Here is a 24752-nt window from a genome sequence, read left to right on the forward strand (position 1 = left end):
AGCTGCGGCGGCTCCCGCCCGCCCCGGCGGGGAGCGGCAGCGCCTGTAACCCCTGCGAGCCCGCTCGGCGCAGCCACACACAGTACACACACAACAGGCACCCCCCGCCGCTGCCGGGCTTCGGGCAATGCTTGTTGCTCCCGTGGCAGTGCCGAGGTCGATGGACAAATCCCGATCTCTTCATGGGGGTGAAAAAGCTCTGACGAGCCTCCCGATCCAGCTAGTGCCCGAACGATGGCCTCGTTACGGACCGACAGGAAGGAACACCCACCGATTATCACTCAGAGTCGCACCTCGACCGTTTCTTTCCATTTCATCCATTTAATTTCCATCTTTTGCATTTCAAACAAACCGAGAAGCAAAATTTAAGCTGCTCTAACGAGCCCGTTGGCAAGTTCGTACGCTGCCCGACGAAGGAAGGACAGCCCTGTCACCCAGCTCCTGCAGCCAGACACAAGGAAATCGGATCAGGTAAGGTGTTCTTGCACAGCAGACCAAGGCCATTCTTGCAGATGTGAAGTAAAATACACTCTAAAGTGGTTATGGTGGAAAAATATCACATAAAACCTTGTAAGTAACCTGTTGCTGCCCAGATCTCGAGGATTCTCTCCATCCTTCAGATTGCATACCCAGGATCAGTCCAAGTGAGTTAGTTATTTACCTTTCTCCAAAGATGAGTGCAAGCACACCTCTTTGAATTAATTTAGTAACTCAGACCACTACTCTTGTGCAAAACTTTTTATTAAAAAGAGAAAGGGTTCTTTGTAACAAAAGGTAGGTACAATGCTAATCATAAAATTGAAATTTCCCAAGATTTCAACAGACCAGACATGAAATTTTGACAAAGACTATGTCTCAAGTTTAGAAAGTCTTATTCTTACACCTGAAAACACAGCCAACACATCTGTCAAATATGACCTCTTAATTATAAAAACCATTTTTCAGTTGGTAAATTTACTGGTGCATTATCAGGTTTTAACATGCAGCACCCATGATAAAGCTGTATATAATGCAAAATAATGTTGCCAGAATGCTTAGATTCTTACAGAACCTTTGAGATTTCATAGCTTTAACAGTTTTCCTTCCAGTTCTCATGAACTAACATTAAAAGTTATGTTCCCCTAAATATATAAAAAAACCCCTCTGCTTAAAAAAACCCTCATGTCTCTCAGGTGACATAAAAAGAATTTCAAAGAACCCCATAGTTTTGCTTTAGAAATAATACTTGAAAAATATCTTTACAGGGAAAAATAAAAATCCAGGGTTTACCTTTTCTTCAGTTTTTATGCGTGTGTGTATTATAGACATAACTTTACAGCAAAGATCTTGCCATAGTGACTACTTTCCCCCTTATCCAAACAGGCAGCAGGGAAGAAACGGCATGTAAGCTTGCTCAGTTACCCATCCCAGAGTATGAATAGCGAGTGACAGCTGTCAGAATCTGAGGTACCTCACATTTCTTCTGCAGTACCAGGACCAAGCTGGAGGTCTCTCCCCCACCCGCCAGTAACAGACCAACAAGTAGCAATAACAGTGAACCTGACATTTCCCAGTAGTTCAAGTTGATCAGTACTTCAATGGGATACTGCAGTCATTTCATGCAAAAAGTTGTCTGTTCACATAAATAGCCTCTGCGTCAGTACCATATACTAGGCATGGTCCTAAAACATCTAAGCTATTCACAGACAAAGTCTGATTTGGAATTAAGTTGGTGATTTCCATGCGGTCTTTGGTAGGATCGTTGCTTAGCCAGGCACTTACTACAGACTGGTTAATGGTATTGTGGGAAAGATAGGTAGTACTTCTTCCTCCTGAAAGAAGGAAAGAGGGAAGAAAGGGGAAAAAAAGTTTCAATTTTGTTTATATATTCTCAGAATTTGAAGAAACATAGTAGATATGGGACAGACATAATAGGAATATAATTTTACATTTAAGTCAGTTTTCAGATTAGTTATCAGATGTCATTTCTTTGGTCAATGAAGGAAAAAATAGCTTAAAAAAATCAAGTACTTAATTACAGAAACCTAGTACCAGCTCTGACCTCAGTTAAGACAAATACATCACAACAGCTATGAACTCATCTCACCAGTGTAAGTACCTGCAAGTTTTTCTAGCCAGAAACTAAAGCAAGAACAGAAGAACAGAAGTCTGTTTATACAGTGTCTTGCTATTATTGGGTGTTTCAGCTTTGCTTCAGTAACACTTATTCCCTACTGTCCCTCCTCCCTACTTACTCTGCAGCAAGTGACATACCTGTATTTGACTTTGAAATTTTTCCATGTAATATTTTACATTTAAACTGAAGTATCACAGTTTGAGAACTGTCATTCAGCATAAAATTAACAGGTGCCTGAAGTGATGCTAAAGGGTTTATATTTCATATACCTGAAAACATGCAGAGTGCAACTTGAAATCAGTAATCCTATCTCTTCCATATATAAAACTTAACTTTGAGGCCAAAGTCAGCAGGTGACAGTTTCCCCACTGTTTACAGTCTGAAGTGACAAACACTTAGCAGTCTTTGTGATTATAATGTGAAATGTTTGTATTAAGTCAGTATCATAACTTTAAAATCCTGCCATAATGCAAAAGGATCCATTTTCATTCATTGGAATTTGACTGAAATTATGACCTTGAATTGTAAATTCCTAATTCTATCTCATTAACATATCAATTTTGTGGTATTCTAACTTTGTGTATCTCCTCAGAGACTCAGTAATGTCATTGAGGCTGCCTCTGTGTCTTTTCTACAATACAGATGATTTTTAAGTGAACACAATCTCTCTTTGAAATCATAGCTGTGCCCTTTCACACATTGGTAAGAGTGTAGCACATTAAGAAAACCAAAACCAGACCACAAAAAACCCTCACACAACTGTTAGCCTTTTAAGTAGTTTTCCTCAAGTGCCTATCACTGCTTGCTTTCTAAGAAAAGAAACTAGGTTTTATTATTCTGTATTAGGATTGCGTTATTAATTGGGTCACGTAAGAACACTGACTGTCATGAACACTGACAAATTCAATGCAGACAGACTTCTAACGTCCTTACCTTGATGAAGAAAAGATGGTTTTTCAGATACATTTGTGGAAGAATCCCAGTGCCAAAGTGATCCATCTTCAGAACATGTAAATAAGTGATCAGGGTTGGAGGGATGGAAGTGAACTTCCCACACTGGAAGTATCAAACAGAACCCTGTCAGAACCACTTCAGAACAAGTATCAAGTACTTCAATCACTGCACTTTGGATAGCATGATGTGGACATGCACTTACAAGAACCCATGCCCCCATCAAAACCTTCCACTCTTAAGTGTGTGTGGGTAGGAGACCCAAAGCCCCATGCTTAGTTATATACTGCAGTTTTCCCTCCCCTGGGAGAGGGGTGGTAGGAGGGGTGGGGGAAAACCCCCCTACTTTCTTGCATTTTCAGTATTGCAAAAATTGCTAAAGGTTAAAGTCATATCTGAATTCAGGCATTCTGTATACCATCTGATGCCATCCTCCCTACTATTAAGTTTAAATCTGCACGCAGCATGCATTCCTTCCCAGCACGTTATTTTGTTTCTAGATACCACAACTGTGGAAAACACATTTAAATCAGTAAAACTTAACATCAAGAAATATTTTTACTCATTTAATACGATTGTAGCATCAAGTAAAGATATTTTCTGCATAAAATGAATTGCTGTCTTTTTTGTGTAAAGTTACTAGGAATGTGAGCTGTTTCAGCATTGTGGAGGCACCAAATGGATGTGTACTATCTTGAGTTTCCCCTTCTTCCTCATGTTTTCAAGTTTGTTAGCATCTGCATTCTTGCTTTACTCTATGTGCATAATTTTTATGACTCTTTATACACCTACCCTGCTAGAAACAATCATTCTAATCAAATGCATTTAAGGGCTCATTAAAGAATTGCTTACCAAGTCTAGTTTTAATTTAGATAGAGTTGGCTTTTAGATAAGAACAGTCTCACATACAGAGAAGGAAGCCAACTGGGTGAAAACACATTGAGTAGTAGTAGGTATCCTGGGAAGAGTATAGAGGTGAAGGTTATGTAGGGATAGGGTGAGGAAGGCCAAGGGGAAACTGGAACTGAACCTGGCAAGGGATGAAAAGAATAAAAGGAATGGCTTCTACAGGTATGTCAGCCAGAAAAGGAAGATCAAAGATGTTCCCCCCGATAAACAATGCTGGCAAACTGGTAACAACAGATAAAGAGAAGGCTGACATACTTGGTAACATTTTTTGCCTCAGTTTTCAATGGCAACCTCTCTTCCCACACCTCTCGAGTGAGTGGACTGCAAGTTAGGGTCTGAGGGAGCAAAGTGCCTCCTACTGTAAGAAAAGCTCAGTTTTGTGACCACCTAAGGTACCTGAACGTACATAAATCTATGAGACCTGATGAGATGCATCCCAGAGTCCTGAGGGAATTGGCTGATGTAGTTGCCAAGCCACTCTTCATGATATTTGAAAAGTCATGACAGTCAGGTGAAGTCCCAGGTGACTGGAAAAAGGGAAAGATGGGTACAAACCCATGTTTAAAAAGGGTAGAAAGGAGGACCCTGAGAACAACTGACCTGTCAGCCTCAGCTCTGTGCCTGGGAAAAACATTCCAGATCCTCCTAGAAGCTGTGCTAAATCATGTGGAGGACAGAAAGGTGATTCAAGACAGCCAGCACAGCTTCACCAAGGGCAGGTCTCCTGCCTGACCAACCTAGTGCCCTGTGTCCTAGTGTCCACTGTATCAGTGGACAAGGGAAAGGCTACAGATGTCATTTATCTGGACTTCTGTGTATGGCCTTTCACACAATCTCCCACATCCTTCTAAATTGGAGAGATTGGGTAGACTGTTTAGTGGATGAGGAATTGGTTGGACACTCACATCCAGAGGCTAGTGGTTAACAGCTCTGCATCCAGAAGGACATCAGTGACAAACTGCATCCCATGGAGGTCCATACTGGGACGAGTGTTATTTAATATCTTCATCAATGACATAGACAAAGGAATCGAGTGCACCCTCAGCAGGTCTGCAGATGACACCAAGCTGAGTGGTGCAGCTGACACACCTGAAGGAAAGGATGCCATCCAGAGGGACCTGGACAAGCTTGAGAAGTGGGCCCATGGGAATCTCATGAAGTACAAGGCCAAATGCAAGGTGCTACACCTGGGTTAGGGCAACCCCGGGTATCAATACACGCTGGGGGATGAACAGATTGAGAGCAGCCCAAGGCAGAAGGACTTGAGGGTGTTGGTGGATGACAGGCTGCACATGAGCCAGCAATGTCTGCTTGCAGCCCAGAAAGCCAAACGTATCCTAGGCTGAGTCAAAAGCAGTGTGGCCAGCAGGTCAAAGGAAGTGATTCTCCCCCTCTACTCTGCCCTCATGAGACCCCACCTGGAGAGCTGCATCCAGCTCTGGGGCCCCCAACATAAGAAGGACATGGATCTGTTGGACCAAGTCCAGAGGAGGACCACAAAGACAGTCAGAGGGGTGGAGCACCTCTCCTATGAAGACAGGCTGAAAGACTTGGGGTTTTTGAGCCTGGAGAAGAGAAGGCTCTGGAAGACTTTACAGCAGCCTTCCAGTACCTAAAGGTAGTTTACAAGAGAGTTGAGAGGGACTTTTAACAAAGGCATGTAGTGATGGGACAAGGGGGAATGGCTTTAAACTGCCAGAGGGCAGGCTTAGAGTAGGTATTGGGAAGAAATTCTTTACTGTGAGGGTAGTGAGAAAAAGTGAGCTGGAACAGATTGCCCAGAGAAGTTGTGATGCCTGCAAGTGTTCAAGGCCAGGCTGGATGGGACTTGGAGCAGCCTGATCTAGTGGGAGGTGACCCTGCCCATGGCAGGTGGGTTGAAATGAGATGATCCTAAAGTTTCTTCCAACCCAAACCATTCTATGATTCTATGAAGAGGCAACTATGTGATTGTTTTCTACCATAGTTACAACAGCTTACCTTTTACAAAAAATAGAAACTTTTCTAAAATAACACCTTCTTCTCCCCCCTCCATTTCAGGTACTTACTTTCTGCTTCATGAGCATTTAGCAGGGACACTGGCATAGTACCCTGCCTGATGTCCCATATGCTCAGCATCCCATCCTGGCCCCCCGTGGCCACAATATGCTGCTGATTGGGATGCCTGTCCACACAGTGCAGTGGAACTCTGTCACCTGCCCTGCAAAGAGAAAAAACCAAAACAACCAAATAACCTAAACATGAATTCTTTATTTAGTTTGTGTTTTCTCCTTCTTAATCCCTAGGAATGTTGACAAGTGAGGCACAGGTATCCATTGCAGCTTCAATTCCTGTAGCATCTGATCACCACAGGCTAAAGCCACACGACATCTACTGGAAACCAGAGGTATGGCAATAACATGAAGCTACAATCGGATGAGCATCAGATTCTGTGCCCTATGGTACACAGACATCTACATGGCATCTGACAGATTTACAGGAGTGAGGGCCTTGCATACACGTAATACTCTACGTATACCTACCATAAGATTACTGTGAAATGCATGTTATAATTACAGTTTCATCATATACTAACAGTTACCAAGAGAGACTGGGCACTCACAAAATCACTTACCTAAACCACAGCCTATTAACAGCAATGGGAATTATTACGCAGACAACAACAGGATTTAAGTCTAGCTCAGTTTGTTTTCTCACAGTATCTTATAAGGCACAAAGTTACCATTCAAATACATTCCAAATGCCAGAAACCTTATATTAGGCCTGTGGAGAAAAGCAGAGGTAAAGTGTATATATATAAATAGGGAAAGAGTTTCTGGTTGAGAGTTGGAATTTGTTTTCTTAAAAAAGAGCAAGTGTACAGGTGCAATAGTCCTTCAAGAATTAAATCATAAAACAGACCACCTAAACACAATGCTTAGTCACAACAGTGGTTTGGCCATTAAGCAGTCTGCTTTTGATTATTTAAATACCAAAGAAGTTAAAATCCTTTTAAAAAATCAGTGATATATTATCCCATTGTTAGGACGCTATCAGGAAAGATTTAACATCAGATTATATAAAGTAGACATGCTTCTCAGTAAATATGTAAAAAAGTGGAGGTCTTACAAAGAAAATATTTGAGATGGCTCATTTCTTTGCTGTCTGAGGTCCCAGATTTTTAACTGTCCAATTGAATTTACTGTCAAGATCTCAGTTGTGCGAAGGAAGGTCACTGCATGGAGCGTACTGCTGTCTGCATTGTCTGCAAGAGATGAGAAAAGCATTCAGGTAAACCTATGGAATGCTAATCTCCCCTTAATTACAACAAAATACCTCTTTATAGAAAACAGAAACACTTACAACCTCTGCATTTTCAGCATGAGAGACAGATCAGTATCTGCAAATACCCTGTGAAAAAGGAGCCCTTGCTTCCTATATCAAACACTACTGAGACAAATCTGTAAGAAGCTGTGTTGATTAGGTTTGGTGCTTAGAGAACTCCTTGTTGATCCATAAGATTTCTTTCTGCAGTTCCTTCAAGAGGAATCAATTCAGCCAAGTTTATGGTTTTCAACAGTTTTCTTTAGATGCCTAGCACCTACTGACAGGAGGCAACTATAGAGCTTTTTATAATGGAGTTCTTCTGAACACAAGGAACAGTACTCTGACTGGGAACATTAAGCAGTTGTATACAGAAACACTTAATTCACCAACTTTTAGACCTTTTCCAAGAACTGTCAATGTGATATCAAGTTAAATCAGAGTTTGTTAAATCAGTGCTTGTTAATAACTAAATGGCAAAGCTCTTTTTTTTTCAGGTCCTTTTCTCCAGAGCTTCTTTTGGTCAGAGTAATTTAAAATGTTAAACAATTCACAGCATTGAGGTGAAACTTTTGAGGCTTTAGGAGAAAATGTAGACACCATTTTCTTGTAATTCTGTTACTATATAGAAACTTCTCATCTTGATTATGATAGGGTAACATTTTTAAGTCTACTTTCACCTCAAATATTTTAAAATTCTTTGTGTAAGCCCATACGAAAAGACAACATAAGTGAATTATTATCTTTCTGAATAAGATAGTTGCCTAATTACAGATACTTGAATTACTTTTCTGCTTTCTATTTAAATGAAAACTGAGGGGAAGAAAAAAAAAACCTCACCAAAACACTTTTAAAAACAAATGTTAGATTACTGAACAGTGAAGTTCTAAAGGATTTAAAATTTTATGACAGAGTAATACTAAGTGATTTAGCAATGATACATTTTTATGGCTCCAAAAGATTTTTACAGAATCTCTAATTTTGGAGATTTTTTCCTACCATAATTGACTACAAATGTATCAACTTTCTATTATACTCTTAAATCCATTAAACAATAACAAAAATACCAAGGTATTCCTTTCCATATATTGAATGAGGTACAAGAGTTCTATCAGCTCAGTGCCTGTGAAATGTCAAGGTGTCATGGAATTGGGAACCAGTATGAAAGATTGCTTACACCATAGAACTCCATCCTGAAGAACCTGAGAGCATCTTCCAAGATGTTCTCTCTCCCCTCTCCAACTTTTACTGTAAAACCATCCATAGTACATAAATTTGTGCATGTGCTTTCCACCTAACTCCACATAAGCTTCATTTACGGGGTCATCGGTATGACAGACTTACTTATGTACCATTCCTAATCTACCCTACCCATTTTCAAAAGGACATTTCTCAGTTAACTCACATCTGATTTCTTAAATGCTTACGTGCCAGCAAATCTAAATGCAGTCTTCCCTGCAGCATAACACTATGCTATCACAGTGTTATGCTAACAGATGAAGCTATCACTACAAAGCAAACATTTTCAAGGAGCACTATGAAGTGAGCACCAATAAAACTAGCAACTTGCATCCAGCACATTATTAAATTTGTATGTAAGCATCCAAGAAATTACCCAGAGAAAAATAATTTTGGGGGTTTTGACATTTGCTGCATGAGAATTCACAAAACACTCTACTCTATTAAACTTGTACCAGAACACTCTGTGTTGGTATCTGTGTATATGTAAAAATTTTCCAATAAAATAATCCTTTTAAATTAGTTAATGTCCTTGCCCCTCAAAAAGTCATACAATCATGAATCACAGTCATTAAGGTTGGAAAAGACCTCTAAGATCATCAAGTTCAACTTTTGACCAAACACCACCATGAGACCATGGCACTAAGTGCCATGTCCAGTCATTTCTCGAATGCTTCCAAGGATGGTGACTCCATCACCTCCCTGGTCAGCCTGTTCCAGTATTTCCCGTGAAGAAATTCTTCCCGATGTCCAACCTGAACCTCCCCTGGCACAGCCTTAAACTATGTCCTCTTGTCATGTCACCAACTGCTTGAGAGAAGAGGCTGACCCTCACCTGGCTACAACCTCCTTTCAGGTGGTTGTAGAGAGTGATAAGGTCTCCCCCAAGACTGTTACTGTGTTTTGTGTGTACCTGATAATAAAATCTGGCTCATGCCTTGCTTCTTTTTTTTTTAATATAGAAAGGTTTTCTACAGAAATTCTCAAGGAACTTCGGTAAGGGGCTGTATGCAATTAATAGGATTTATCTTGTGTGTATATACAGCCATGGACACACGAGTACACTTTCTGCCCAGAAATCCCAAAGTACTTCCTTCCTTAGTTGGCTTTATCACTGTGTAAATTCCTTTATCCACTGGAGGACAGGTTTTGCTTAAGAAGAAAGAAAGGGCTGTATCAAACTGAACCTTCAGAAATAAAGTTTTGGTTTAGCAATGCCACTATCAAACATAGTGTTACCATCCTTTAAATTACTTCTGCTTTTAAGTTCAATTTCCGGCAGATGCTCCAAACTTCTGTTTTCACTACTCTAGCATGATAGAAGAGTTGGGAATAACCAGGTTTTGACACCTTGCTTCATCACATAATCTATTACTCTAGGGAATACGGAGCTTTTTCACCAAGAGAGAAATGATCCCTTGGTATTATCACCATATTTGGCAGAAAAGTAGGGTACAAACAGTGGTTTCTGGTTCTTGCTGTTCCTTTAGACACAGACAAATAGATATTTTTGTATATGGACACCACAAGGGTCAATCTTAATACAAAGAGTGAATTGAAGTGACCATTTCCATGGCCTCCAGTTATGAAGAACTTGGGAGACAATACCTCTTGAAACCTAGCTGTGTTTCATATATACTGGTATAGTATTTAACAATTCTAGGTGAAACAGAAACCTACAGAGAACGTTGGGCTTGAAGTTTCTCCATCAGCTAAAACATTAACTTAAATATACTTGAATAAATATAGAAATACATCTGAAATATGTTCAAGTATTTAAAGTCTGGAGAGATACTGCAATAGTCTGGAGCAAACGCATTCAGCTTGGAATACTGAAATCAATTATCAATTGACTTTTTTTTTTTGTTATCATTTGAGAAGCTGAAAACCAAACAAATCCCTCCAAACTGTAGTAATTTGAACAGTTATTTGACATACCTATAGTTCTTACTGCATCTTTTTGGTCAGCTCTGAAGAGATTTATTCTACCATCTTCTCCAACAGTGACAATTTCTGGGTTGTTGCAGACGACTCCAGTACATGCTGCTCCACCACAAGATGTGTCTTGATCCACGTGATAATGGGCTCTCTCCCACCGGTGGTTGGCAGATAATGTCTAAGTAGTAACCAGACATGAAATTATGCTGTTAAATAATGAACCTTGCAGAACAAAGCTTCCAGACTACTCATGAAACCAGAAACAAGCTCCAGAAAAGCCATACCACCTCACAGGAATAAGAACCTCGTTTGCAAAGCCTAGCCATGACACAAAAAGGAATCAAGAAATCTAAATTTTCGTCAACTCTTAAGGACACAACCCTTCCATGAAACATTATTTATCTCTTCTCTGAACCACCATTTTCACATGACCTAGAAATTAGAGAGAACACTATTTATGACCTGTAAAATGTCTTTGACTAGGCTGATGCCTTCAATCTTTCCCCAGGACAAGGGAAAAGACCTGAAACCTTTAGATTTTGATGGCAAAGAACTCAGTTTATTTTAGGTACCACACCAAACTATTAACAGACATCTGTCTTTATTGTGTCATTCAGAATACATAAGAAAAGTAATTATTTTCAGTGATTTATAATCAAAGCAAAAGACTACAGAGTTTGCATATCTTCCCTCACATGACACTCGTGAGAAGAAATTCAACATAAGTCATTTACTTCAAGAATGCAAAAACTCTAATAAGGCAGGTACAAGGCCATTAATACCCACTCCCCCCAAACAATCTAATCTCCTGAAGTATGTTTTCAGTGAATGGACTATTTGGTTACAGATGTACACTACAAGATACCCCAGTCTTGCCCTGAAATCTACTTTATGTAGCATGTGTGTAAAATGCTTTTTTCTTTCCTTGTATGTATAAAGTCAAAGCTTATTCTAACACACTTATTAAAATAACTGATTTTGGTAGGCAGATGTTTCTTATGTTGAGATCAAAGTCAGCTGTATTACACAGAATAGCATCTTAAAGCCAATGCATGTTACATACCTGGTTATTTTGATGATGACGGAATATAGTTACGGTTCCTGTTGATGAGGCAACAACGATTCTCTCTTGATCCAAAAACTAAGGAGAGATATAGTAAGTGTGCTATTAGTCAATGTTAATACTAAGATGATAATTTTGACTTTTGAGTAACCTAAATTATTGGTAGATAGAGGGAAAAATAAAACAAAACCCCCAAAAAAACAACCCCACAAAGCCACAGCGGCTGGCTTTTGCCCTCTTTCTTTGTAGGAGTTTTTTGGCCAATCTGAGCATTTTGACAGCTCACTCTCACTTAACTTCTCCTAAGTAACAAGCCCTTAAAAAATACAGATCTATTCAACACTGCTATTTTACCTGCATGTCCATAACATCACCATTGTGCTGGATATCACACAGCAGGTGAGGTTCTCCATGATATTCACCATTGAGGCCCACATTTCCAAGGTCGTCCGCAGACCAAAAGGAGATCCTGTTATCCTGTACGGAAACGACACCACCACTTTTACCCGAAAATACTTTCGAAAGTATCCAACACTACGCCTCAGCCAGGGAAAGCGCCAAGCAGGCGGCTGGGCACCGCTCCTGACGAAGCCGCCGCCGGCCGGCGGAAAGCGCTCGCCCGGCGGGATAAAGCTGCCGGGCGGCGAGGCGGCCCCTCCACCTCCTCAGAGACACGACCACGGCACAGCCCGGCGAAGGGCGGGACCGCCGGGCCGGGAAGCGCTCACGGCGGCCCCGGCCCAGCGGCGGAGGCGCAGGGCACAGAGGCTGCGTGAGGTGCCCCCGCCGCCAGCCCCGCGCCCCGGCGGGAAGGTCGCGCCGCGCCTCCGGGCCCGCCCGGGCGGTACCTCGTTGTCCCAGGACCCGGTAGCAAAGACGTCGGGAGGCTGTAGCGAGGCGGCGGGCGGGGGCCGCCAGCGCGTCCGGCTGATCTTCTGCGACACGAACTTGGCGCTCACGTCCTCCATGGCCGCGCCCGCCGCGCGCTGCTCCCGCCCGCCCCGCGCCGCGCGCCCTCATTGGCTGCGGCGCGACGGCGAGCGCGGAGGGACAGGCGGGGGCGCGGCGGGGCGCGGGGGCGCGCGCGGGAGGGAAGGGGCCGGAGTGGCCGCGCTGGGGGAGCCGCCCCAGCGGAGCGCATCGCCCCGGCGGCGTCGGCACAGCGGAGCGCATCGCCCCGGCGGCGTCGGCAGAACCGGGCCCGCAGGGGAGCAAATCGAGGAAGGAGTGAATGTGCTCCCTGTCTGCTCGGCTGGGCCGGCGGCCCCCAACGTATTATGTATCTGTGTCACCTTTGCATGACGTGCACCAGCTTCCGTTTTCTCAAAATAAGTGACTTGGACAGCAATTAAGCATCTCTGGTCTAGATTTGCTTTTAAATATGTCCTGGTTTCGGCTGGGATAGAGTTAATTTTCCTCCTGATCGCTGGTACAGCGCTGTGCTTCAGATGTAGTATAAGAATGATGTGGATAACAGACTGATGTTTTAGTCGTGCTTACTCCAAGTCAAGGACTTCTCAGTCCATGCTCTGCCAATGAGCAGGTGCACGAGAAGCTGGGAGGGAGCACGGCCAGGACAATTGACCTGAACTGGCTAAAGGGATATTCCATATCATGGAACATCACTCTCAGTATAGAAACTGGGGAGAGTTGGCAATGAGGGACCAATTGCTGTCCAGGGATGGGCTATTTAATCTTGTTTTATTTCAATTATTAATGTTACTAAGAGATAAATTATTATTAACTCAACCTATGGGTTGAGTTTTACCTTTCTTTTATTCCAGTTGTCCTCGTCCCACCTTGGAGGCTGGGGTGGGGTGTATATGTGACCAAGTACTGCCTGGTACTTATTTGCTGGCTGGGGTTAAACCATGATAATATGTCCAAGTGACACACTCATTCCTCTGACAGATTCCTACCTGTACAGAAATAAATACAGTATTTTTTTTTACCAAATAGCATGTTAAATCAAATGGGAGGACACAGGTACTTCCTTTCTAGTATTTCACTTGAGACCTAAACAACAATGCAATAAAAGGTTCAGAGGTTAGTTGTAAAATGAACTGATGGCTGACATAGCTATCTTCACAGTTGTCATTTCAGAGGATGAGATTATTTGTCCAGCCACTGCACTGCAGTAAGGGACTTTCTCATAAGCACTTTTACAATCTGATTTTCTGCTGCATTTTTTCTTGATGCTGCTAATGCTGCCAGCTCTCAGAGGTTCTATCAGGTGGACTTAGCAGAGGCTTGGACAAAGTTTCACCTGTGTTACTGCAGTTTGCCTGCTAAGGCCATCTGTCAGATTTCTTCTATACAGCATTCTTGAGTCCTTCATCGAGTCTGCTATGCTGTTTTGTAATCCCTCAGATGTGATATGAAATGAATGATATTTTATATGCTTCATGCATCATTTGAACTTTCAGTTGAGATTAACTTTTTTTTCCATATTTACGTACAGCAGAATCCAACACTGAACATATTCAAAAAGCTGGATTCTATTGTAGTCTACCATACTGAAAGCCTTAAAACAGCTTTGTTGCACATGGCAGTAGCATTATTATTCTACAGCAGCAAATACCTCTGGCACCCTGTATTAAGCTGATAGCAGCAATTCTGCAAGTCACTGTCAACTCCCAGGGTATTTTCAGCTAAGTTTTGTAACACTTGTGAGAAACATCAATAGGCAGCCTCAGAATACAGCTACAGACCAGATAGCTAAAATCTGAAGAGATAACACTTTGGGATTATCAAAAAGCTTTATTAGGCAAATATTATTGTTGGTTTCTTTGTGATTTCTGTGTGTATTTTTTATTTTGTGGGTTTGGATGCTTTCTTTCTTTGCTCAGGATTGCTTGTTCGAAAGCATTTGTGAAGTATTAAGGAGAATAGGTTGGACATAGAGGCTTATTTTAATTTAGAGGAAAAAAAGAGTCACAGTTTTTCTTCCCCGCCCTACATTTGTTTTAAGAAAATGTTGGCACCATATATGATGGAAGTGAGAGCTGTGATGGATTTAGGGCTGCTCTGTAAACCTTTAAATATATTCTCTATGCTTGATCACTATGAAAGATGTGCACCGTGTTAGTGCACTGTTTCAGTGTAATAGCAGATTTAAATAAACATAAAAAGGAGGAAATAAACACCAGGAGAAAATATGCCTCATCTAATATTTCTGAGGTTTTCAAAAAGAATGTTAAGTCTAGATGAAGCTGACTCTTGTAATTGGGTCCAAACATATTAGCTGAGACAACAAGGAGCATCTGTGGATTATCCTTAAATATGGCTAAAGCTAGGAGAGTAAGTGAAAGGGAAGAAAACTCTGAAAGCATGCCTACCTCTCTGGCAGAGGTTAGGAGGCCAAAGAACAGAGGCACTCACTAGATCAGTGGTTGTACTAGGGCAGGATAAAGCTAATTCTGACCTCGATTTGCTAATAATCTGCTTTCCTGCAATTATCATTGAACAATATTTAAAGAAAGTTGTTTGGAGATGCCAAAACAATATTTACAGCTAGTAAGAATTCCTGGAGTTTTGCCCAGTTCAGTCCCCTGAATGAATACAGTTGCTATGCAAGGTCCTGCAGAGCAGATGTAACAGCAGAGGGCCCTGAGTGCATTCATAAGCCTCACTGGCCCTCAGCTGGGCTCCCATGGGTTCTGGGGCACCCTGCTCTTGGCCTGAGCTGTGTTGCAGGAGGGCCTGTGCCCAGCCACATTGCCCAGACTTGGTGACTGGCTTGACTTGGGGCCTCACTTGTCATTTTGCTTGATGGCAAAACCATTACTGTCCCCAGCCCTGCACTGTTTGCCTCGCTCAAACACTGTGGAATGGTGTCCTGCTGTGTAGTGTTGTCATCCCTGGCACACCTTCTCCATGAAGGAAGGCTTACCTTCCTTCATGGAGGGGTCCCAGTTCTGCTGCTTCCTAATGTGGAAAGTCACTGATGTGACTAAGTCTTTCTCACTTCCTCTTTGAGTGCAGAGCTGGGAAAATAATGTAAATTGCTGAAATGGTAATACAAAATGAAGGTACGCACCAAACTGGCTTGAGCTTACAGGAAAAGAAATGAGATGAAGGAGAGCCATTAAATTAAAAAACAGAATGGAAGCAGTGAGAGGAGGAAATGTAGGTGTAGAAGCCAATTAGTGTGGGGTTTGGGACATAACTGCGGAAATGTTCAGCAGGAACATTTCACAGGGAAATTTCTGCTCGTGGTATATATATGCAGAAGCAGATGGGATCAGACAGTGATGACCAACTTTTCAAATTCTTTTTAAATTCAAAGAATTAAAAAAAATTCTAATGGGTTCATGAGGTGGGAGGGAAGGGATAAAACAGAAATAGTAGCATGGAGGGGTTTATATATAACCCTATGTAAGTACAGCCAGGGGATTGAGATGTGAGTGAACGAGAAAGAGCCAACATGCTTACGGTTAGTGGGATCTTCATGTCAGAACAATCAAGTGATGGCCCACTCTGGCTGCTAGCATTCCTCTGCCTCTTCCCTAAGAGAAGCATCCATGCAGCAGCTCCCTGGAAAATCCAAGGAGATGGCTGTACCTGTGGAAGACGGAGGTGCCTGCAACTGACAGTGGGCATCCAGGGACCAAGGTGCTCACACTGATCTGGACAAGTGAGGGGGAGTAGGATACAGAAATACTGAGTGTCAGAGCAAATGGAGAGGTTCCACATGAATAATGATACAAATAATTTTTTAATTTCTGCTTGTATTATACTCTAGTGTAGAGTGCCTATGTTCCTTTTAGTTTCATCTCAATGGATGTGCTCCTAATAAGTTTTAAAAAAATTGATTAATGGCCTGGGATTATAAAATAGAAAGAGTTAGAGACACTCATGTTTGTTTACTGCATAAATGGGTGCATCCTGCCACTACTGGTGTATGTTAATTTCCCAGGGCCCTTTCAGGCAACTTGGCTTATCTTAGAGCTCCTGGAAACCTGCCAAGCCAAATGCTGTTTCCTTCACACATGCCTGGTATCCATCCAAGACACCCCAGATATTGCTAAGGAAGGCCCACACTTGTTTTAATTCTCTGAATAGTTCTGTCAACAACATAACCAAGAGATGGCCAATGGATACCTTCAGTCAGAAGGCAACTGGGCAAGTCTGCAGGTTCCTAAGAGATAAAGATGGGCTCTTTCTTGGTGCTCTGTGACAAGCCTAACCCTAATTCAGGCTGGTCCTAGTAAGTGGTGTCAGTTTATATGTAAATGGTTTCTCTAGTATTCCTGGTCTCCCAAGGGGGGTAAGTATCCTTGGAATGCTTTTAAACATGGGCCAGCTAGTTTCTTGCCAACAACCTCTCTATGTGAAAGCAATGCAGTTTGCTTGCATCTGACAGCAGAAAAACATTTAAAACAATTAAGTATTTCTGTGCATGTGCTTTTACAATGTCTCTCTGTTCTCTGTACTTGCTGCCCTTTGGGAATTCCTCTAACTCCACGGCTTCTTTTCTCCCAGCCCACTGGATGTAACAGGAAGACCTTTTATATTCTAGGGCAGGCTGGGAGCCTCTCACAGACTGTAGAGCAGTTGTTAGATCATGCTTAGGAGAAGCTAGATGGAGAATACAGAACACAGCAGTGGATTTGTCTCCAAGATTAAAAAAAAACAGATGGGAAACATCTGGGAAGTCTATGGATGGGCTCTGGTGTATGCATTGAGCAACTGCCAGATTTGCTGTGGACTGACTGCGAGCTAGGGAAGCAGATTCCCACCTTCACCTCATTTTCTTCACCTGAACCAGCAATGATTGGATGAAATATATGTGTTGTGTGGAGCTGGAACAGGTTCACCCCTCTCAGCCAGTACGGGCTCTCTCACAGATGTTATATGTGTCTCCCACGGTGTTATGTTAGGCTGTGTGTCCTTGTATCAGAAATGCTTTTAAGAAACAATATAATACATGAAATTATACCTGCTGGATGATATCTCATTTTCTCTAGTGTTTACACAATTTAGACCCTGCCTATTCATAGTTATGTATCGCTACTCTCATGTTTCAAAAGCCAAGAACTGAAAACCCTGCTGTCTGGTAGCAGGCAGATGACATACCTGCGCTGATGCACCTGGTTAAGAGAGGAAGTCCTGTAAAATTGCATTCCTGGGCACGTGGAAGCCCATTTGCAGAGAACAAATGCAGAAGTCACAGCACTGACTGTAGGTTCCCTGAAATTGCAATGCTTTCCCTTGAGAACAATAGAGTTATATATACGTAACAGGTTGCAAAATTAATCATTAAGGAGTTTTGGAGTAGCCAGGAATACCACATGATTGTAGGAAGTGAATCCTATGGTTTTCTGTATTATGCTACAGGCTGTGGGAGGTGCTACTTTTCCCTTAAGATTGCGACTTCATCGTGGCCTGTGCTGGGACAGAGTAAATACCCCATTGGAATCATCAGTTTGGCATTTACTAAATTCCGAGCTATTGACCTGGACGCCTTTTGAAAAGAATTTTAATTTCCAACTTTGTCCTGCGTCGTCGGCATCAAGCCGGTAGATGCTCTTGTGGAACACCGGTACTTTGGCAGGGTTTAGCCAACACACGCCGATGCCAGCTCTCCGCAACCTGCTCCCCCGCCCCAATTTCGGCGCAGTTTTCCGGCTGCCCAGTCCCAGCCGTCCGCCCGTCCTCGCTGCCGCCTCACGGGGGGGACACCTGGAGCCCGCCCCTCGCGCGCCCCCTGACCAATGGCAGCCTCCAACACGTAGGCCTGGCTCGCGCGGGCTGCCCGCGGCCAATAGGCGCGCCCCATGCAAAACAGCGCGCCGGGGGACACCGCTGATTGGCTCCGTCGCAAGGGCGGCAGGTCGCGCCGCGAGGCTGGCGGGGCCGGGATGGGCCCGCCGGCCCCGACACCGCCTTCTTCGGTGCCCGGCGTGTGCCGGCCTGTGCTACGGGAGCGGACAAGGCAGAGGGGGAGACGGCGGTTGTGTACCGAGGTCCCGCTTCGCTATCTCATTCATTAACACAGCTCCTAAGACCACAAACTCCGCGCCCCTAGATCCGTTCCGTCCCGCCCCGCCGCCGCTTCTGGGGCGAGGGCGGGACCGGGGCCGCCAGCACGGGATCCGCAGCCCCGGCAGCCAAACCCGCGTAACCGGGAGCGGCCGCTGCGCATCCCCACCCCCGCCCGCCCCCGTGTGCAGGGATCTCCCCACGCGCGCCCCCGGGCGCGGTGGACGCGCATGCGCGAAGGGCTGACCGCGGGCCGGGAGCGGCGGCGGCGGCCAGGGCATGTCGGGCGCGCGGGGCGGTGGGCGCGTGGCCCCTCCCCTCGGCGAGCGCGCGGCAGCAGCAGCGGCAGCAGGAGGAGGAGGCGGCGAGGAGGCGGCGCCTGTGTCGGCGCTGGAGGTTGTGTCCTTCCTGGGGAAGCTGTTGTGCGCAGTCGCGGCGCTGAAGGCGGCTCTGTACCTGCTCCGCAGAGTGTGCCTAGCGATGGCCTGGAAGTCGGGCGGCGCCAGCCACTCCGAGCTCATTCACAACCTCCGCAGTGAGTCCTGGGGCGGGGGCGCGGGCGGGCGGGGCCCCTGGGCCGCGGCGTTCCCGTTACCGGCCGCCTGCTGACCGTTACCGGCCGCGCGCTCCCGCGGCGCCGGCCCGCCCCGCCGCCAGCTGTCACAGGCTGTGAGCGGCGGCGCCCGGCTGGGGGTGTGTGTCTGTGTGTCTGCGTGCGTGTGTATGTCCGGCCGGCGTGTCCGTGTGCCCGGGCGGGCGTGTGTGTGCTCAGGCGGCGGGCGGTGTCGCAGGGCGGGCCGGGCTGTTGTTGCGGGAGGCGATGCGGCGGGCGGGGCGGCGCCGCTGGCGGTCCCGGAGGGGAAGCGCCGTGCGGCTGCCGCCGATGTTCTCAGCCCGCCGCCTGCCCCCTGTCCCGGCCCCGTTCCCGCCGCCTCGTCCCCGGCTGTCTGAGCTGAGGCCGGGCCGCGGCGGCTGCGCCGGAGGGCTCATGATCCCCTACACGCACCGGGATCGCGTCCGTCTGGCTTCGCTGCGGGCGGCGGGAGCGGCGGTGTCGGAGGGTGCCCTCCGCTCTTGCAGGCCACGGCTGAACGCAGCGGGAGCCGCCCGGGTTTGGGAAAGGCGCCCAAGAAGCCGAGGGTGTTTGTGTAGGGGGAAAGGGGCGTGTGACAGCCATCCTCCCCGGGCGGGGTCTTAGGTGCTCGCTGCTGGCCACAGCCCCGAGTGGCTCCTCCGGGACTGCGAGGAGAGGAGGGCAGGGAAGCTGTCGGGGTTGCGGACTAGCGTTGTAACAGCTGAGGTTTGAGGTGGCTGCCGGGGACTGGGCGCTCCTTGTCCTTATCCAGGACAAGTGTGCTGTCCCCGTGCTGAACGTGGAAGGTGTTGGGCGGGTGCTTCTTCGCCAGTGTTCTTCGGTACATCCTGAAGTATGCAGGTCCAGAGAGGACAGGGCGGTAACACCTTCTCTGTTTGGAGCTTCCGTTTTTCATATCAGCATCGGATTAACCTGTTTTAGGTACACTTGTAGTGTCTCTCTTCTTTACTCCTGGTCTTTTCCCTTCCTCTCCTCAAGTCCGTGTCCTAGACATAAAAGGATGTGGATTTGAGGCCTGTATTATGGCAGTTGTCTCCTAGTTTAGTGATGCTGAAAGACCACAGACAACTTCACCTGTGTGACCTCCTCATTATTCTGGAGTCATAAGAGAATCACCCTACTTGTTTTCTCCAGTCTGCTTTTGTTAGATCCTCTGATCATGTGGTCTTTTCCAGTATTTTCTTTTGAGAACTATTCCATCCAGCACAACAATATATGCTGAAGTGACTTTCAGTTTCACTGTAAAAACTGCTAATTGCTGTACAGTTTCACTGTAAAAATCTATTTAATAAATAGATAATAACTACTTATAAGAGTTGTAGTGGTTTTTTTTGTTTTGTTCTGCAACTGAAAGGCTAGAAATACTGTTTTAGTGGAATATTGTTCTCCTACATAGTCGGGGAAAAACTTTCTGATATAAAAATCAATGTTAAACTCCAAAATATATACAAAAAGTGAGTATTGCCAGAATTGTCTATGGCGCTCAGAACCTGAAGGCAAAACCAGTTTCTTTGTTGCAAAAGACAATGACAGTGTTTTTCAACACATGGAAACTGTTTTGGGCTTTGCAAATAATAATAATGAAAAGGCTAAAAACCATTGTAGTTAGTACACAGCAACAGTAGTATGGAAGCGGAAAGTAAAATAGAAGTGCTTAATATTGTAATCTCACAGTATTCAGTGATGGTAATTACCTGGAAAATTACAATCTGTAATTTCTCCCTCTCTGTTTTGCATATGCATGCCAATATGTTTTGAGGGGTGTTAAACAGTGGATTGGCAATAAAATGTTGTGGAAACACAGAGGCTTTTGATCTTGCAGCAAGACTGTGTTGTCAGCCTCGGTGGGACTCTGGTGATGGTGTAGGGCTGTATCAGTGCAGAGCAGTTGCTGAATTAAGACCATAATTTTTAAACTAGAGTTCCTCAGGGAAGATGATGCCTTGTTGCTAAAGTTGGGAACAGATTTAGAAGAAAGTACTGTTTTATATGATATAATTCTCCCAGATGTTTTAACAAACTTAAAAATCATTGGTTACAGAAAGACTAAAATGCTCCAGAGGGTTTCTTTTGAGTAGCAGATCTCTCAGTGTACTTTTCTCCCCTCTAAAAACAGCTACGTAGCATAGCATTTCTAGCATTTTATGCTAGAATTGAGAATAAGAGGCAGATGAGGTTGGTTTGTTGTTGTCCAGTGTTTGTCTTGTGCATAATTTAGTAACTAATTGTGTAATTTAGTGTATAATTTGCATAACGTAAAGGAAATAATGCAGGCTGTAGTGACAAAGTATGTTTTCTTCTGCACCAAAGCCTGGTTGAGAGGGTCCTGCTCATGCTCGTATGCCACAATTCTTCTCTTGACTGTTTTTGTAGAATTGCTTGTGAGGGAGGGTGTGCTTTAAGACTGGGTCACTTTCCCATTACTTATGAAACACCGAGATTTAAACTTCTCAATATCTGTAAGCTGTTCTACTATTACGGTTAGAGAAGCAGTGAACTTTGTTATGGGTATAAGAGGGCTGGGAAGAATTGTCTTGTGACAATAAAGTTCTCTAATTTCATGAAACTATGTTGACATTTGCTTATTGGTCACTTCACTGTTGCATTAACTATAGAAATAACTTCTCTGTAGTGGTATGATCATTCTGTTAGAGCAGTGAGAAGTGATTTTGGGTATTTGCAATGCAGATTTAGGCAAGATAACCATCATCTTTGCTTTCATGTCTTAAAAGGGACAAACTAACAAAGAGGACCCTGGAACTCTGCATATTTTTCAGTGCGTGCTTAGGGACAAATGACTAAAGAATGTTGTGTGACATTTTGTTGTTCTGATTTTTAGCTTCTTGTTGCATTAGAAACATGTTCTTGCACTGTTAATTTACGGCATCATAGATGCATTTGACATACACAAAATAAACTTGTTTCAAATGCACACTTCACAGCAAAAATGCTGTCCTTGAATGTGCTGTTGCCATGAGGTGTTCAGCTGTGTTGTTTCCCAGTTGTTCTTGAAAGTACTTATAATTTCTTAAAAATTCTGAAGGTTTGATTCTTTCTGCATCATTTCTAGGAAACTATCTAAATGCAGGTTACTGTAGGGATAGAAATCATGCTAAATATAGAAATAATTACCTGTGTTTAAATAAATGCCTCTGACAGGAATTTCTTTTTATTATGAACCTGCCATATAAGGATGCTGAGAAAGCAGGAGAAGACTGGGTAATTAGTGAATTATTTATTGTAATCTTGCTTGGTTGAAGGTCTTTGGATTCTAAATCTGTATCTTTTTTTCTCTCTTCAGCTATCCACTGATAGTTCACTATTAGGTCATTTTGATCTCCTTCTGTCTTTCATCCTTGGGCTCTTGCCGAGTCCTGTTACTTTACACAGCAATATCTTCGAAATCAGCTTTTCTTTCCTACCTGCAGAACTGAAAAATTCGTTCCCTGTCTAATTTACAGTCCACCAAAGTCAATTAAGTTTCCTTATTGCGCCCTTCTCCTCCAATCAATTTGTCGTGCTGCCGTATGATAATCTTGCTTTGCTTATTTCTCTGATCATATTATGCCAATGGTGTTATCACCACATATACTTGCTTCTGAATCCACGTTTCTCAGTGAAAGTGAAGGTGAATTAACTTGCCTGTGGCTAAAGTGCTGTGTAATGTTGTTAACCATTTGTGGGCTCGTTTCCTGCACATTGTGTTATCTTCCTCACATAAACTTGTATCACAAAACTTAGCAAGATACCACAAATTCCATAGAATTTTGTGCCTCACTTGAGACCAGATCCTAATTTTTTAGTGTGAATGATGCTTCAGATCAGTATGTAGTATCAGTATGGTCAGGGTTTGAGAATTCTATTGTTATACATACTAAAGATATTTCTCCAAGTGTTTTATTACTTAGATGTTAAATTATTAAAAGTGTCATCTTGGCATGCTTCCTCATGATGAAGGGTTATCTACAATGAATCTGCACCTTTGGTGCAGGCTTCTAGTTGCTGAGGACAAATCTCCTTGGGAACTGCCATGGATAGGAAGGAATTGGATATGGCATTGCTAAGCCTTAAGCTTCGTTCAGCAAGAGGTGAACAGTGGTTTTATTTTGTTTTATCCTGTCATATCTTTTCCCGTGGTTTATCCAAATCTCTTCTACATCTGTCTAATTTTGCTTGAGGAAGAGTAATGTAACTTGCATGAACATGAAAAAGGGAAATAATAATGGAAAATTAGGCCTAAAAACCTCCTAACCCAAATTCATTGCCTCCACTGTACAAGCAGTTAGGCTGCCCGTTGTGTAGATTCTGTGAACACCCTTTCCTTCAACATAAATATTGTATTGAGGCTTCAGTGACTAAGCATTGTGACTTATGGCCAGCTAGTGAAACCATTGGAAGAACTATTTTTTTTTAAATAAAAAACTGACACATCCACTGATATGTTAATCTAAAGTTTCTTAAGTTTAGTTCATATCTCAGGTGGCAGACATGAAATCTGATGGTATTTTTTGGAACACTGATTTTAAAAAAAAATTTTTGAACAAGTAATTTGAATAATTGCCTAAAAGAGTTGCTGTGAGACTTTTTTATTAGTGATTTAAGCATTTGTTAGTGATTCGTCCATGTCAGTGAAGTGTTTTGAAGAAATTTCTACACCCTTGATCATTCAAGAGGCAGGCCTTTAAGTAAATCAAGACAACTAAACATCTCAGAAAATAGGAAATTATAACAGAAAGAAAAAAACCTAAACTTAAAAAAACATCAAACATCCCGTTTGCTCCGTGTGTAAATTAAAACTGTTCTTAACTGGTTCTTTGTTGTTGTCACATTTTTTTTCTCTTGATGTTAGACATGGTGTCAATATAATGTTAAAAACATACCCATATGTTCCCACAGCCCCCTAAAATTGAGTGCAACATAGTCCTAGTCCTTGGTCATCCAAGAAAAAAAGAGGGCATGTTTTTGGCTGGTTATTTACATCACAATTCTTTATAATTAGTAATTTTAATTAAAAAATGTTTAGTTCTTTTGCTTGAGTGAAGATATGTTTTTATTTTTGTATCTGGATATAATGGTATGATACGATTTTTTTCCTGGCGATCTGAATCTGCCTAATAATGCATAGCAAAATTAAAATAATTTTACAAATCTGTCAAAAACAGGTCATTACTGTTGCATGTGGGCATTTTAAAAAGATGGCATCTTCTATGGTTTAGTTTTAATATAACTCTAAGCTTTTCTTTTAATATTACTGTTTCTTTCATCCTGATGTAGTATCAAGAGCTCACTAAGACCTGTTGGAAAGCCTAGAAAGAAATGCATAATGTTTGTTTTCTTTTGAATGATTGTTTCTGTGAATGTAATATCTCGAAGTCATGTTTCTTAATACTACATAACACTTTAAGTAAATAAATTACTTGATTTTTCTTAGGATCTTCATTTCATTAATGTTTTTAATTTTTATTTAGATTACCAACATTTGGCAAAAACTGAGTAAAACTCTTTCAAAGACTAAGACCAGTAAAATTTTGCAATGACATCTCTCCTGGAATGGCTGACTTATGTTTTAAGACTTCAGAACCTGAATATTTCAATATTGGACTTGAACACAAAATATTTTTAAATACTTGCACTGTTGAAATCTTAAAGAGATG

At 43.1% G+C, this 24752-nt stretch overlaps 2 protein-coding genes across 7 annotated transcripts in view; one reads left to right on the forward strand and one right to left on the reverse strand.

The window, feature by feature from the left end:
• Positions 1-725: 725 nt before the first annotated feature.
• Positions 726-12533, reverse strand: NUP43 (nucleoporin 43). The gene is made up of 8 exons (XM_051811236.1): positions 12368-12533; positions 11874-11996; positions 11520-11597; positions 10457-10634; positions 7085-7220; positions 6025-6176; positions 3050-3172; positions 726-1811 (listed from the first exon to the last, which is right to left on the reverse strand). The coding sequence occupies exons 1-8, from the start codon at positions 12485-12487 to the stop codon at positions 1597-1599; spliced, it is 1125 nt and encodes a 374-aa protein (XP_051667196.1). The 5' UTR covers positions 12488-12533; the 3' UTR covers positions 726-1596.
• Positions 12534-18767: 6234 nt separating this feature from the next.
• The window catches only part of PCMT1 (protein-L-isoaspartate (D-aspartate) O-methyltransferase), a 36530-nt gene continuing 30545 nt past the window's right edge, over positions 18768-24752 (forward strand). For 3 of the 6 annotated variants that reach the window (XR_007908286.1, XM_051811240.1, XM_051811239.1), the window contains exon 1: positions 18768-19038. Coding sequence is in view for 4 of the 6 variants with exons in the window: in XM_051811240.1 (XP_051667200.1) it covers positions 18783-19038 (256 nt within the window). In the remaining 2 variants the exon portion in view is untranslated. Of the gene's footprint in view, positions 19039-19101; positions 19197-24752 lie in introns of those variants that run through there. The other 3 variants (XM_051811241.1, XM_051811242.1, XM_051811243.1) reach the window with 3 other exon arrangements.

The sequence above is a fragment of the Manacus candei genome, unplaced genomic scaffold (assembly GCF_025592945.1).
Source record: "Manacus candei isolate 608988 ecotype Guabito, Panama unplaced genomic scaffold, ASM2559294v1 h1tg000081l, whole genome shotgun sequence".
NCBI classification, from domain to species: Eukaryota; Metazoa; Chordata; class Aves; order Passeriformes; family Pipridae; genus Manacus; species Manacus candei.

Bases quoted from the DNA above. Each gene is read 5' to 3' on its own strand.
- NUP43 (XM_051811236.1), bottom strand. From the start codon at position 12,487: ATGGAGGACGTGAGCGCCAAGTTCGTGTCGCAGAAGATCAGCCGGACG. The intron at 7,221-10,456 runs GTATGTCAAATA...CATCTCTTGCAG, and splicing joins AGATGCAGTAAGAACTATAG to ACAATGCAGACAGCAGTACG. The intron at 6,177-7,084 runs GTAAGACCTCCA...TTCTCTTTGCAG, and splicing joins CCATCTCAAATATTTTCTTT to GGCAGGTGACAGAGTTCCAC.